This window comes from Aphelocoma coerulescens, chromosome 3, assembly GCF_041296385.1.
Source record: "Aphelocoma coerulescens isolate FSJ_1873_10779 chromosome 3, UR_Acoe_1.0, whole genome shotgun sequence".
In the NCBI taxonomy this organism is placed as follows: Eukaryota; Metazoa; Chordata; class Aves; order Passeriformes; family Corvidae; genus Aphelocoma; species Aphelocoma coerulescens.
Genome location: NC_091016.1, coordinates 18975601 through 18991537, shown reverse-complemented (window position 1 = coordinate 18991537; position 15937 = coordinate 18975601). Strand labels below are relative to the sequence as shown.

The window sequence follows — 15937 nt, the reverse complement described above, 5'->3', positions numbered from 1 at the left end:
AGAATGAATGGTAAACTCGCTGCACACAAAGCACTCGCTGCTTTCCAATAAAGCATCAGCAGGTCAAAAATTTGATGATTTTCCTGTCTGCCAGCTGCCACCAGCACCTCTGGACTCTCCCTGCCAAACTCCACCCTGGGATAAGTAGTTGTATGTAGTGCCAAGGGCAGAACACAGGCAGAGGGGGTTTTCCCCCACCTGGATTTGGTTTATTCACTGCAACAAACCAGCACAGCATTTAAACTGGCTGTTTATCCACCTCACTGCTGTAGCACGTGCCTGCCATTAGCATTTAATTGTTGCTACAGAAACAATGCAGGCGGGTTTCCACAGCAGGGGATGTCACCGTGAGCACCCAGTGCAGCAGGCAGGGCACAGGCAGGGCACAGGCAGGGCACAGGCAGGGCACAGGCAGCAGAGGAAGAACCCTTACTTTCCAAAAGGCCTGCCCTGGGCTGCGGGCCGGGCGGCGTAGTAGTACTGCTTGAACTCGTCCATCCACACCTCCGCCGTGCGCTTGGTGTTCCTGAGGGAGGCAACGGAACGCGCGTGAAACCCAGGGGGCCTGCGAGGTGACACTTCCCAAAATGCACCAACTGGTCCATCCTGCCCTCCTCCCCCCCCTCGGCTCGGTTTTCACCCAAGCCCCCTTTGAGCCAGCCCATCCCTCGCTGCTAGAGAAGGTAGTGCTTTGTTGCCAGTACCCAGGGACCAAACACATCCAGCCAAATAAAGTTCGGGTGAAGAACTCACCCTTTCAAACTCAGCTGGATGCTTTGCATCCACCAGACTCCGAACTGCATGTTCTCTTAAGCATCATCTCCAAGGCAGGAGTGCCTGGGGTTTTATTTAGTGGCTGGGATGGAGCTCTGGAAAGTTTGTCAAAGATTTGCAAATATTTCCTTTGTTTCAGTCCAGAAGCTGCTTCTCCTCTCAATCTATACACTGTGACATTAAGGCTGGCAGATACCCTAAGCTTAATAACACCCCAGCTCCTGATGCCTACAGCTACATTTCTCCAGACTGCTTTTCAGTTCCTTGCTGATTAATGGGCTTCTTCCTCTCTCTCTAGGGCACTAGTCTAAGTGCTCTCGCTCAAGAGATGACTAAATCAGTGTCTACATCTGTACCTAACCTTCCCCAAAGTGCAGGGTTCCTTTGTTTGGCTTCCTGATCTCATTTGAGTTTACAAGAAACACGGGGAAAAACGCCAAGGCTCACACCCAGGCCTGACACAGACGTCCCCTAAGTCCCCAGAGGCCAGTGCCTGACAAGGAGTCAGAAGAGCTGTACCCATTCGAGCTCCCCTTGCTCCTCCTGCAGGTGATGCAATGCAGGCACCACCTTTTCACTCAGGTTCGCAGCGACTGACAGTGGAGATTTTGCCACACCCCAGACCCCTCTGAAGTAGTCTGGCTTCAGTACTGAAAGCAAGAGCCCTCCTAGTGATTCTCAAATTTGTGCTCTGCTCCTTGATGCCAGCAATGTCCTGTGCCCATCACTGCCATCCCCTTCCTGCTCCACACACTGTGGCTGGAAATCACACATTAGGTGTTAGTGAGAGGTGTAATTTGCACCACTCCCCCTGTTCCTTGTCTCAAGGCTGAGGAAGCTGCAGAGAGCCTGGGCCAGCAGTAACTCTGGATCTTCACAAATGCTGCAGGCTCTTTCTAACAGTGGGAAGCCCACACTAAAAGGCAAGCCTGGTGTGCAAGCACTCACAGCTGCAGGCTAGCTCAGAAACAACCCTGCATTTACTCTAAGTGCCCCCAGTGCTTTTCTCTGTCATTCATTTAAGCAACAACGTTCAGCCTCAAACTCTAAAAATGGAGGATATCCTTCCTGCCCTCACTGGCTGCTCTCATCATCTTTCCCATGCCTATTCCCACTTCTGGATTTCCTCCTTCTTTGCCTGATGGTTCCTGGATCTTAGCCCATTTCAGGCAGCCCTTTCAGAACCTGATTCAGTATATGTTCCTGTGTGTGAGGAGAGGTCCCCTTCAGCTGGCATGCTCTCGCAGTTCCTTTGGTGTCCATGCCAGCCAGGTGCAGCCCACTACTGCCTCTGCTCAGGAAAGAGCACCAGCCTGGAGACAGAGCCACCCACTCCAGCAAGTTGTGTGGCTCCACTCCCAGAGAAGCACTGGGAACCAAATTTTCTGGTTCAGCTGAGCCACAAGGTCACTGGCTACTGACAGACATTGCTGGCAGCCTGATTTCAGGTCATTATAAATATGTTCTGATGACCTGAAGGTCTAAACCATTTTATGTCCCAGTAGCCAGCGCTCAGGGATGTGCTGGGGCCCTCCCTCCATTTCTGTGCTGATGAAAGTTACCATATAAATGTCCTATTTCTGTCACATTCTCGACGCTGGAGAAATCCTATGGGACAGTTGTATTGACTTACATTTTCTTCAGCTCAAGAAATTCCTGCCCAAGGATATTTCAAAGTTGTCCAAACAAACTTTCCCGCTTGTCTTCTCTGCTCCCCCACTCCCTACAAGGCCGTTTCACAAAAAAACAAAGCAAGTACAAACCACTTACTTAATGTATGTATTGGCATTTCCCTCTGGAAAGACGTACGGATGTTTCTTCCGGAAGACATGCCCAACACGGCTGCAGGGGATGATTTCCAGGCTCCCTCCACACATCCACACCCGGAAGGAGATTTCTGTAAGAGAAGCAGCTTCAGCACTTTGTCTTTCTGTCCTAGAGCAGTCTGAATCCTGGTGTTAGCTCTTACTTCATCCTCTGCAACATTAAACTAGGGTAAATCAATTACCAGATGGGCTTTCCTAGGCACAACAGCCTTAAAAGTGCATTTCAAAGCTTCTTTGCAAGCTGTTTGAAGTCAGTGCACTTGAAACCTGCCTCTAGCACAGCAGGTGCTACCACAATGGTGAGCGTGAGATGGTACGCAGGTCCCTTTTCATACATCGCAGAATCATCTTGCCCGTTCTGTGCCTCCCTTATTACTTCTGCACTGCCTGTTTCAGAGTCACTTCCCTCCAAAGGGCTGTCAAGTTCACCAGGAGAGGCTATGAATTCTCTTCATTAATGACTACAGCTGTCATTATCAATCCACCATTGATTCTGCAAAGCGAACAGAGAGCTGTCCATCCATCACCTGCCCCAAAATGGACAGGAGCTTACCCTGCCCAGGTACCCTGGGCCTTGAGTGCCAACGCTGCAGTTAAGTAAGGCACACACCTTCACACAAGGAAAGGTCAGCAGTGGGAGGGATTATCAAAAATCTGGGTAAGCTGTCAGTATGGGAAATGTCTCCCAGTCACTCCAAGCCGCTCTACGGCTGGCCCACAGGGCCCTTCTCTAGGAAAATGAGCCTGTGGCACAATTGACACCAGAAGTTATAAAGCTCTTGGCAGGGAGCTGGATGAGGTAGGATGGGTAAGCAGAATGGCTGATCTAATGGGTCCATCTGGTCCTGATGCTTATGAAGCTATGAATCTGTAGCTCTATTGTCAGACAGTCATGCTCAGACAGAACCAGCGTGGAAAAGAAATGAAATTAAAATGAAAAGGCTTCTGCAGTTCTTCAAATCCTATTTTATCATCTGTGGACAGTGCAGAGCTATATGTAGCATGTATCTACTTCAAAACTAATAATTCCTTTTCACATGCACACCCCCATTAAAGTACAGAGTTAAGACAGAAGAACACCTCTTGTCTTTGCCTGCTTGTGCTCCCAGCAGTCCCCTCACATATGCCAGCACTTGTCCCCAGGTCGGATGCTGGCAAGACAAGCACCTGTGGCAGGAAGGCCAATTGGGCAGTGTGGACAGGACTCCTCCTCCTCCAAGGGAAGGCACTGCTGGCTTACAAAGCTTCCATCCCTCCAAGAACAGCTCACAGCTTCCCGGAGCAAAGGCAAAATGGAGCCCGGACTTCCAAAAGCCCTCTCAGCACATGCAGCTCAGCCCTGAGTTGCTGCAGAGGTGGGAGCCAGGTTCATGTTGCTCCCATCCCGTTCCCAGCACACCCGCCTGCTCCTGAGCTGATGGAAATGGGAGGCTGGCACAGCTGCAAAGCCCTCTTCCCTTGATGCCTGAGTCCAAAATTCGAGGCTTTGATACCATCCCCAACAGCTGGCCCTGGCAGCAGGGACAAGCAATGGCAGGAGTGGGAAAGCACAGCAGGGAGCAGTATTACTTTCCAGAAATTCCCTCCCCTTCCCTTCACTGCCGTGTTTACGTGCAAGAGCTGCCAACAGCAGCTGGAGCCTCACCACTTTCCCCAGTGCTGGGTATTAAGAGGCCAATAAAACGTGCCCTTGTGCCATGTCCTGGTGCTATACTGGGAGCAACCCTAATCACAGGTGCAGGGAAATGAGATTATGGCAGGATGCGGCCACGCTGAGCTGCTGCTCTCGCTGCCCCTCGCACAGGGCCATTGCTGTCACTTGTCTGCGTGTCACAGCACTAGCCACTCTGCTGTGTCAGTCACAAGGGCACCTGATACAAGGGGACAACCAGCTGAGCAGCTGTGGAGCCCAGCATGGCTACTGCAATGTGCCTTCCCCTCCTCCTCTGCCTGGGAGAAGAGCAGCTCCCTGATGTGCTAGAAGGGAAAGACTCACACCAGACAGTCCTTGCCTGATCTTTTCAAAGCCCAGTGAAGAGGTGATCTCTGTGTATTGTGAACTGGAATGAGGACACAGTGCACAGGAGATGCTGAGGAGTCTGAGCTCTCCGCTTCAGACTAGTTGCACCCTGCAGAGCCTGCTCCAGGCACAGCAGAAACAATGAAAGCACAAGTTCCCACAGGTAGGGATGAACTATGGAGCCATCCACGGCACGTAACAAACAAGGTCTCCAGACAGGCAGCCAAGAGCAAAGTGCCCTAATGGAAGGTAAAACTGAAACAACTAAAGCACAGTATAGGGTAAGCTCAGAGGAGTCAGGGGAGCAGGAATCAACAGTGTCCTTCACTTTACCCTCAAGAGATGTCATCAGCTCAAGTGGCCCCTCCAAGTGATCCCCAGGAGGGGTGTGAGCATTACATGTTGGGGTGCACTGGACTTGGCCTTCACTCAGCGAAATACCTCCACCAGCACTTCTTGCTGGCCTGCAAGTCCATTCTGCCATTACTCATCTACAGGGAATTCAGTAAATTTAAGAAGCAAAACACTTATGGTGTCCTCCTTCAAAGCCAAACACGCTCATTTTTGTTCTGCCTGAATCCTCCAGCCCCCTCCAGCTGCCCTGTCAGTAACATTAAAGGCAGCAGCGCTACTCCTCGGGACCAGAGTCCTGCAGCCCCTCAGGACTAAGCTACCAGGAAGAGCATGGTTCACTGCAAGCACCCAAAATGAGCAGCTCCTGCTGTCCATTCCCTGCCCAGAGCTGACCAGGGCCAGCAGGGTGCAAAGGAGAGATGGGACACACTGCCCTTGACTGCTGCACCTGCAGGAGGTGGAGCTGTGAGCTGGGCACACTTCTGCTCCCAGGGCAATGGGCAAGACAGGCTCTGCCCTGCTTCTATGCAGGCATGCACATTTTTGCTGCAATGTTAACCCTGATTTTGCTTTCCTTTGTCACACGAGGCCCTGGTACACCTTGCAGCACATTCAGTTCCCAGCCAGTGCACGTTTGGTCAGGCCCAGCCTCCTGGGGCACAGCACCCCTAAGGGAAACCTCTCCTCTGGAGGATGGGCCATAACCAGGCATAAGGAGCACAGTGCCTGCAGTGTCATGGGACAAGCCTGGCAGGGGACAAGCTGCCAGGATGGAGCTTCCCCCAAGAGCAGGCTGTGCTGTCACTGTTCATGTCCCAGGAGCAGCTCCTGCTGACTGCTGTCAGAGACGAATGATGAGCACAGACAGACAGCAGGTCAGGCACAGCATGGCAGTTCCTCTCCCCCTTCTCTCCTGTCTAGTTCCCTTCTTGAGTGCTTTCTTTGGGCTTTTGATGCAGCAGGGGAGGTGGCAGGGCTGTCACTCTCCTCCCAGGTTCGCTCACAGCCACCCCACTCAGATACTTCAGGTCAGTCCAGAGGCAAGATACCCACCCACAGAGAGCAACCATGAAAGAGTGAGATTCCTACTGCATAGCAAGATATAAATAAATAAAATGTATCTAGAGGGACAAGGCATGTAAAGGAAACAACAGTGCCAGGCAGCGGATGGATTCCTGCAAGGCGGCAGCATCTGCTCCCTTGGATGACTGGCAGCATCATGTTTTAGGACACAAGAGCCTTCCTTCCTGGCTAGCCCCACTCCCCAGAGGTGCAAGCTATTAAAGCCAGGTTCTGATCCATCTGCCTGGCATCAGGTGCTTCCCCCTTTACTTGTGGGTACAGTAGATTGTCCTGATCCACAGCATCTCTATGGCTTCAAAGGCAGAACAGCCCAGCCCGATCCAGCTCTGCCTGACAAGTGGACAAGGCTGTTACCTCTTTCATGCACCCTCTCAAGTGTGCTTGCAGAAGATTTCTTAATACCCATCTTGTCCCGTGATAAGGGCCAGAGGCGACTGAATTTAGGTCAGCTCAACCCTTTTTTTTGGTGCAGGAGAAGTGATGGTATCACAGAGAGCCTGGCAGCAGTCAGCCACCCAGGGACACAGGAATGGATAAGCAGCTGTGTTACTTTGCTACCTGTTTGCTGCATGCAGATGGAGCTACAGGTACTCTGCAAACTCAAGGAGGCACTGATACCTCAGTTCATAGCTTGGAAATGCTGTCATGAATAGAATAAGACATATTCTTTGCTTTATTAAGGAGAAAATAAGATCAGGAAGGAATAGGAGGGTGCATGGAGTGTTCTCTGATCTGTTGGTAACACCAAAGCTGAAAACTCTGTGGTTTAGGGTATTTACCTACAGAAAATCAAAGCAGGCAGTCCCAAGTACCAACAACTGCTCACTTGCTATCATTCATGGTTGCTGGATCCCTCACTCTCCTAAGACCACAACCTATGACTGTAAATGAGAGAAACCACCCACAGCATTCAAAGTCCAAAATGACCTTGTATCCATCTGGCATGACTCAGAAAAGGAAGTCAATACAGCAAGGCACAGGAAGATGAAGAACAACTCACCAAAGTTCTCCCCACCCCAGATGTCCATGGCACTGTCATACTTCCCCAGGTGGTTGAACCAGGCCTTGTCGATCACAAACAGCCCCCCAGCAATGATGGGTGTCCTGCAGAAGGGACAAGGAGAAGAGGACACCCTCTCAAGCACTGCTGTAGCACCTGGATGCAGAGAAGCAGCCCTTCCCTTTGCCTCCTCTTCCATCACCAGGACATTACCTACGTATCACCTTCTCACTGAAAAGGACAAAACACCTCAAAATGCATCTGAGTCTTTCTTTCAGCTGCCTTGGTGTTTTGCTGTCAATCATAAATTGCCTGGCACTTAATGACTGGCTAATGCACCCGTCAGCACAACTCCTACAAGCCCAAAGTTCACAGCCCTGATTGTAGGCTTCAGAATCAAAAATGCACTTAGCACTCGGGGGTTATTCACTCAGATGGGCTTTTTGCCTGGAGCCAGCCTATTAAGAGCACCATTCCACCGGGGAGAGGAAGGCAGAGCCAATTCAGAAGGGCTTTTTAAAAGCCATCACTAGCTGTGTGATCTTTATTTCAAACCAGGGTTATTTTTCTTTCTTTGGATTAGCTAAGAAAACTGCACAGAGAAAGCCTGTGGAGGAGGGGAGGGCAGACCCAGAAGACAGCTTGAGGAGACTTGCTGTTTGCTGGCACAAGTGCCATCTCCATTCAGTTGGAGACAGTGTGGATGCCTCAGCGTAGGCTTGGGAGGAGCTGGGGTGACTGCTGTGCCCAGGCTAATCTCCACTGGGCCCTACATTGCAGAGTGATCACGAATGCAAGGCCAGCCTTTGGGAAGCCAGTGAGAGCTCCTGTTAACAGCAGCATCCTAAGGAGAAGCAGTGCTTTTCTCCCCTGGGAGCCTTCTGAGGCCCTGAGCTTCCCCCAACACTTGGTGCCCACACCTCACACCTGGCTGGGGCTGTAGACACCAGCACCAGGCTTGCTGCCAGCAGCGGTTCCCAGCAGAATGAAGGACCCCCTCCATCCCACAGCATGAGGACAGATGGCATCTCCTCTCCTGTTCAGCTTTGCTCCCTCTGCTGCACACCCCAGTTTCTGAGGAGTCTTCAGTGAGGTCCAGAAGAGCAGTGCAGATCTGGGAAGGCTGGACTAGACACCAAGTTTATCATGAGGGCTGAGGACACTGCCTTATTTTTAAAGTGGTAGCTGAGCTGAGAGAAGCAGTAGTCTACAGCACTGGGCTTTTCCCCTAACCATAATCCTTAGCACTACCAAAACCCCAGTAACCATAAATTCACCCCTTCTATCTTTGTGGCAATCTCAGGCTTCAGTATTGGAAGGTGAAGCTGTACTGCAAAACCCAGGCTAGCCAGGAGCTCGCCAGAGGTACCCGAAGTTCAGAGCTGCCCTGGAAGAAACAGCACACTGCTACGGTGCATGGGGACACACATGAGGTCACATGAGAGGCCTGTCCAGCCCCACAGGGACACACATGAGGTCACATGAGAGGCCTGTCCTGCGCCATGTTAGCCAGGTGCCTCCTTCCCCCTCCCGACTTACTTAATGGGCTCGGTGGGATCAAGTCGTTTGGCTTTCTGCTCCGGGGAAAGCTGCTCCCATTTGAAATGCAGACTCCAGTCAAAACCTAAAACCAGAGTAGAGAAGTGCCATGGGGAAATTAGAAATTGATATGGATTAGGAGGCAATGCAGGCTGCAGAAGCTGTGTTTGATGGAGCATTTTCCCCACTTTCAAATGACTTAGCCACAGAGATGCAGCTCTTGGGAGAAAAGTCCAATGCCTAACATATTTTACAACTACATATGAACACGAAACAACACATCGCATTACAATTGCAAAGTCAAGTGCTCCAAAGGCAGGAAAAGTCAGAATTAAAGCTGCAGCTGAAACCTCACTTAGTCCCCCCTGTGCACACAGAAGCACGCTCTGATGGATACTGTGTGCTACAAATAGCACAGGCGTACTAATAAGCAGTACACTCGCATCCTCCAGTTGCTGCCTAGACATCCCCCATCTCCTCCTGTCACTTCCAGTGCTGCCCAGGGTGGCTTTGATGTGACCCTTCTTTCCTGCTTGACCGCCTTATCCACTGCATTCCTCAATGCAAGAGCATTCCTCACACCACACCCACCTGTGTGTGGAGCTGCCAGCTGGAGCACCAAGCAGTGCTACTGTGCTTTTTTGTGGGGCAGCAGGAAAGAGAGGTGTGGTGCAAAGGCCAGTGCACATTCCCACCATGGAATGGATGCCCACAGGACATGCACAAAGCTTGGACTCACCTCCTCTGAGATCTGAGGAAGCTGCCACGTAGGCAAAAGTGTCCAGGTTGATGATGTCAATAACGGGGCTGACCACTCGGGTGGGATCCTGCAAAGCAGAAGCAAACAGACCCATGACTTCAGAGGGCACCACTCAAACTGGGCAAGGGACTCCAAACTCCTGGAGACACCAAGGGGCTGGAAACATTGGTGTCATTCAGGTTTGCCAGGGACAAGTGCCCATTACTGCCTCCTCCTCCTCAGGCTGTGCCTGTACTTGGCACCCAGCTGGGCTGGATTCGAAGTTCCTTCTGCCGTTTGCAAATTCACCAAAATATTCCCCTTTCACCTCCCTTAAGTACTTTTAACTGGATTTCAGAAGTCAAGTGACAAACAGACAATTGAAATGACAGAGGAAAAACACAGCCAAATAGCTTAAATATGGGTATTTTTTTTTAATGCACCAACTATGGCAATACAGTTAGTTTTGCCAAAGGTGTGAAAGGGTTAAAAAAAAAAGACCTGATTTACTCAAAATAGTTGGTGGTGATTTAATTAACATCTTGTTATGGGCAAAGAGATTATACAAACAGTTATGAACAAAAATATCTACAGGAGGAAGAGACTCTGACAGCTTTGACTGGGCTCTTATCTCCCTTTTTCTTTTCAAAAATCCCAAACTCCAATTATAGCTCAAACTTCAAGGTTTTACCCTCGCCAGATCAAATTGTTTTTTCACAGCTATACAAAGGAAAGCATCTGAGCACACATGGGCTTGCTCTCTCACTGGGGAAAGACTTTGTTTTAGAAATTAGTCCTGACAAAGAAGTATTCAAATGCAGCTGTAGGAAGAAGCAACCAGAGGCCATGAGCTGGGAGCTGGACTAGAGCTGATTTTCCAATTGAGCATGACAAATACTTGGTATTTCCATAACAGGGTCAAGCCAGGGATCTCACCATCACTTTCTGTGAGTCAAACATCTCACTGAAAGGGCAAGGTCTGCTGTACCTCTGTACTGCATGGGGAAACACAAGTCATATCCAAGCACAATGAGCCTTTCCATCGTGGCTGCTGCACAGTGCCCCGCAAGCTGCCACAGCTCAGTACAGCCAAGCATCCTTTAATTGCCTGAGGCTAGGGGAAAGGTTTTAAGCAAAGCATCTGCTTTGTGTGCTGAGCACTGCAGGGAAAGGATTGCATCCACTCATTTAAAACCTGCCCCTCAAACATCTTACCTTTGAGCACTTCTAGCTAGCTGACACTCACCCCCAATTTCAATTCCACTGCTCCTCCTTGCAGGGCACAACTTCTTGGAAGAAAAATCCCCTTCATATCTGGGCTGAGTGCATTACTGCAAAATACTAACCTTGAGCAATGCTGTCTTCTTCCTGCCTCACTTTCCCTGCCACATCCTGGGAACATTTATATTTACTCAGCTTTCATGAAGGTCTCTCTGACCCTCAAAAGAAAAGCAAGGCATGCTCAAGAGCACAGCGCTGTTGCTATGATTTATTTTGGGCTGAGCACCAAATCTTATTATAGGCAGCTTCATCTTTCTGGTTTTTTTGATACCCACCCATGCCAGGGCATGTTAATATTAACAACACCCAAACCTCCAGTCCTCTTTCACAAACCTCAGAATTCGTTTCTGCAATGCACTTCTCAAACATACCAATATATGCACCTAAACCAACAGGAAGAAACTCTAAAGAATGGGCCTGAAGATTACAGATATATTTCAGCCTTGGAGAAGGACCTTGGCTGCAGCGTGGCTCCTAGCCTCTACATCCTGACTTTGTAATGGTCATCAAAAAGCACCACAGTTGCTCCTCTGGCCCCACAGCAGGATTAGGCAAAGACTAGGCAGGCTGCCCCTCATGTGTCTCCTTTTTCCCAGGAAAGCACCAGACTGGGGGGTATTTGAGCTGGGAGCAGGGGGTCACCATTCACTGGTTCATCCCAGTGCCATTTGCAAATCTAGTTTTGGGGCGAGCTTGTTGAGTCATACTGTAAAAATACCTCGGGATGGATAATTATATTTTTAGAAAAGTTACTCAGAGCTGCCCTGAAATGCACCATTAATGGCTTTAGAGATATTTGTTCCATAAATAAAAACAAGAGCCCAGGCCCACACACTCCCAACCACACTTTTGCAAACACGCTGGTGCAAGACACTGACCATCACTGCTGCTCCCTGAGACAAACACCATCCCAGGCACAGGGCTGAGATCCCCCAGACCTTCTATCTTTCCCCCACACTCCATCACTTGCTCTTCCTGCTTGCTTCCAAATCCATATGCTGGTTATGCGCTGCCCACGCCCACCAGTGAGCATCAGCCGTGGGGGGGAAACCATCAGCTGCTGGGAGAGCTCAAGGTGGAGCTTAAGGGGCACCTCCAAAGGGGTGCACGGTGGCACACATGGGCTCTGGCACTTCCCACCATGGAAAGTGGCAGGAATAGCTGCTCTGGCTGAGAAAATAAGAGAAGCAATGCGCAGGGTGGCTGGGCTGTGGTGCAAAAGTGATGGGTGTGCTTTGAGGCACTCACCGCTCATTTGCTTGGAACTTAAAAACCACATTAGCTCAAAACAGACTGTTCCTGGGAGCAACAGAGGGAGAAAATGCCCTTCCTAGGCAGCCGATCCTCATGGAGCAGTTGGACAGGGAGCCCATCTCTTGAGCACAGCCTGAAGGTGGCAGCAGTAACATTTCATACACTTCACTGAGCAGTACTTTAACCCTGCTGGCAAAGATGGGTATGGTGGGACAGGGAAGAAGGAGACTGAGGACTCTGCCCTTATCCCGCAGCTTCTGTGAGCAGCTAAAAAGCAGGCAAAGCGGGACCCCTCTGGCTTTGCAGAGCCCTCAACACTCTTTGTAGTACATCTCCCCTGCTGCCTGAGGCTGCAAGATACTGGGCAAGGTCAGGGCAGCATGAGCAGCACTGCAAGCTTACAGACTGCCTTACTTCCAGCTGGGGAAAGATTGAATCCAGGAGAGTTCACAGAGGTGATGTGTGCGTTTGATGCTGCATTCAGACCACAAGGCACTGAAACTCCTATGGCGATGCTGCACACGGCATTCACGCTCACCCACCCCACGGGTGCCGGACATGGGGCACCGTCCCAGAGCTGCGTGGGACAGCAGATCTGCCAGCCCCCTTCCTGCCGCCTTCACTGTCCTTCTCCTGACAAAACACATCAAAAGCTCTGCCTGGGAAAGATGCAACTGCTCTGGATACTCCTCACTGAAGAACAGCAGGGCTTTGGCAAAAAGCAAGGATGCTTGCCTTAAAAACGCCCAGAGGAACAAGTGATGCTGTAAAGCTCACTAGTGAATCCCACCTTGGCCAGGCCAGCCATGAGGCTCCAGTAGGATATCACAGCATGTGTTCTCACAGCTCTACTGGAGGCACGATCGATGATGTGAAAAGACCATTTTCATTACATTACCATCTATCAGCAGCTCTGTGGCCCAGCCTGCAAACCGAGGTTGGGACCTCTCCAGCGCTGGCTATGCTGTGAGTGCCAGCAGCACCGACTGCCCTCGCCCACATGAAGGGACCTGACCTGGTGCTGTGCTCCCCTTGCCCCTGTCCCATTGCTGACACAGAGAGTGCATGCACAGCCCAGCCATCACAGCTGTCACATCTGCAGACGTGAAAAGCAGGATGCCCTAGATGAGGGCATCGTGAACACCAGCCAGGCAGTTTCTCCATGACCCACCACCTCAGCCTCCCCTTGCTCCTCAGCTGCCCTTATGTCAATGTAGCTCAGTAGTTATAAAATTGCTGAGTAATTAACACTAGCAATCAGGAGCCAGAGGTTTAGCAAGGGTGAACAAACAAGGCACGGGGAAGGGAAAGGATGGTGCACCTCCACCAGAGCTGAAGGCTTCAATCCCTGCACTCTGCTGCCAGCAGGTCACGGGCACAGAGTTCCCCTGACTCAAGTGACAAGGTGCCAGCAGCCTCTGTGTGCACGTCTGGCAAGAGACGCGCCGCCGGAGAAAGGCGAATGTCATTGTCTGCTCCGAAATCAGCAGAATTTAAATCCTATTAAATCAATTTATTAGCACTTAATTTGCATGAAATTAAATTCGGCCCCTATTCAAGGAGCCGTCACTCCCTTAAATCATCATCACTGAGCATTTTACATGAGCCTAATTAAAATCTCTGCTGGAGCACTGCCCACGTATTCCCCTATCACCACTCAACCTGTGCCTGCCAGTTAAGAGTCCCGCTGCCCCGGGAGACACCTTGTCCCACCCACCCACATGCTTCCCCAGTCACACAGACATCCCACCTGCCTCCTGAGTGGAGGAAGGCCAGAAAACACCACTTTGTACCCCAAAGGGCCCCTCTGTACCCCTTACTTGGATGCCTGGATGCAGCTGGTTATGGCTGGATGGTCATGCCCACTAAGAGGAAGAGGAGGGGGCCATCGGCCATGCATTCCCTGAGGGTGACCCTGTCTCTCAGGAGCACTCACCTCTTTGATCCTCTGCAGCAGAGGGAGCAGCCAGTCCTTATTCACCTCACAGTGACTATCCAGGAAGGTCAGGACAGCTGCTTTTGCCATGTCTGCTCCTCGGATTCGGGACCGGATCAGACCTGTCCAGGGACACACCACGTCAGCTGCTGCCCAGATGGCTGGGTAACACCCCCAGCCTCCTCCAGCAGAGTCTCCTGCACTCGTGCTTCTCCCAGGTTTGGACCTGCCTAAATCCCATCCAGATAAAACATGGCCCAGGTTCATTGGATCCTTCCCAGTGCTGCAAGGTATGCAAACCATTTCCTAAGATCCCCAACACAAATAAATGGCTCCACCGAGGTTACTGACTTATGGCATTTATACCAATATGTAGTTTGCAAAATTAGTTCTGCTGTCACCTTCTGGGACAAAACATGATTCAAAGTGCTTTCATAACCCTCTGCAGACAACAAATCTAACACAGATGTGAGGCAGTGGGGAATGGGCCAGGGAAGCTGAGGATGGGATCACCTTGTGACAGAATTAAGCTTTTCCTAGACCGCTGCCTCTTCCCTGCTGTGATCCTTTCCATGTCCCAGCGACCCTCAGATTTCTCTCCCACCCTGAGGGCACTGCTCAATGGGAACAACATTTTCCACCCAGGAAAGAGGCTTGGCTCATCAGGGTTCCGACAGTGAACTTGGGGATCATGGGGAGATGGGAAGGGATTGCTGCACGCATTTGTGAGAAAGAAAAATGGAAAAAGAGGGAGGACATGGAAACCACACATGGATTTCACACAAGACTTAGGCAAGACCACTGCTCTTAAAGATGCCCTGTTCCTACTTATGCAGGAGTTAACCAGTTTTCCAACACTTCTCCTGCCTGAAGTGGTTGCTCAAGGGAACCATGAAAGGAGATGGTTTGTTGGCAAACAAGAGAAGACACTGGTGACTCAAGGGGAGCAGAACTTCTTTATGAAGCCGAAACAGTGGCAATACAAGGGGACATAGACGCAGATAAAGAGACAGAAGGATTTTAGGGAGCAGCACACCATCAGGACTGTGCAGGAGGTCACTGACTTTCATATTAAAATTCCCTAGGGGAAAGGGGTTAAGGAACACCCTCCAAGCATTTGCCCTTACCAAATCCTGGCAGCCCCTGCGGGATACGTTTAAGAGATGTATTCAGAAAGGTAAGGTTGAGTTCTCACATTCTGACTGATTTACAGAGCACCAATAACTGCAGGTCTATCAACTGCTGGAGATGAGCACACACATACCCCCACAACACATGGGAGAAAGGTGAGAAGGACGTACAGGTCTGTGGAGATCTCCCTTACTCTCCTGCCAAAGCAGGAATGTCTCTTACACCCATGGGCCTGATGTCACCCTGTCACCAGACCTGCAGAGCTGAAACCCTCTGCAGAAAGAATCCACAGAGAAAAAAACCTTCTCCACTCCTCAGTCTCCTCAACCCAACACTGACATGGACTCACAGCTTGAATCTGCAGCATGAAAACACTTCTTTTAGTTCTCCTAATACTGTAAAGCAGGATTTGAAACACACATTCAGACCATGGGGAATGGGAAGATGTCTCAAAAGGTTGCCAGCAGCATCCCAGTAGGACACGCATTCATCCTCCATATAGCCCTTCTTAATCTCTCAAATATAATTAATTATTTAAAAAAAAAATCCCACAGAAGCAGCAGGAGCAGATCTTCTCTCTTTCATTAGAGCAAACATCTTTACAAATAAGACCCCGGGCTTTGTTTTGCCTGTTCTAATTTTCTGGCTAATAAGCTACAGCTGAGCCTCACTGGATATCTTAATAGTCCCATCTTTTTCAGTGAGAGAGGGGAGATCCATTTCAAATCTCAGCCCTTTATCACATTTCCTTTTATCAGGGCCGTCCTTACTCCCAGGAGCCACTGACCTCCTTGCTGACCACTCCATGGAGGCTCCTCCAAGCTCCATCACTCTCACACTTCCCAAAATCTGCGTTTCCCCATGTGGGCAGGTAGCTCTTACCTTCCCGCCGTCCATTCCGCAAGCACTTCACCTTGGGGAGCTGGCCCAGCAAGCGGCAGTCATCAGCTTGGGAGACACAAAGGGAGGACAAGTCAGCCCTCATGGTGGCTCTGGCAGC

General features: G+C 50.5%; 1 protein-coding gene across 2 annotated transcripts in view; it reads right to left on the bottom strand.

Moving 5' to 3' along the window:
* The window catches only part of GALNT14 (polypeptide N-acetylgalactosaminyltransferase 14), a 93014-nt gene that overhangs the window by 12454 nt on the left and 64623 nt on the right, over window positions 1-15937 (bottom strand). The window contains exons 5-11 of one of the 2 annotated variants that reach the window (XM_069009306.1): window positions 15820-15885; window positions 13807-13928; window positions 9336-9423; window positions 8597-8681; window positions 7058-7161; window positions 2545-2671; window positions 434-526 (exon numbers count right to left, since the gene is read on the bottom strand). In XM_069009306.1, the coding sequence (XP_068865407.1) occupies window positions 434-526; window positions 2545-2671; window positions 7058-7161; window positions 8597-8681; window positions 9336-9423; window positions 13807-13928; window positions 15820-15885 (685 nt within the window). The remainder of the gene's footprint in view (window positions 1-433; window positions 527-2544; window positions 2672-7057; window positions 7162-8596; window positions 8682-9335; window positions 9424-13806; window positions 13929-15819; window positions 15886-15937) is intronic. The other variant, XM_069009307.1, reaches the window with a different exon arrangement.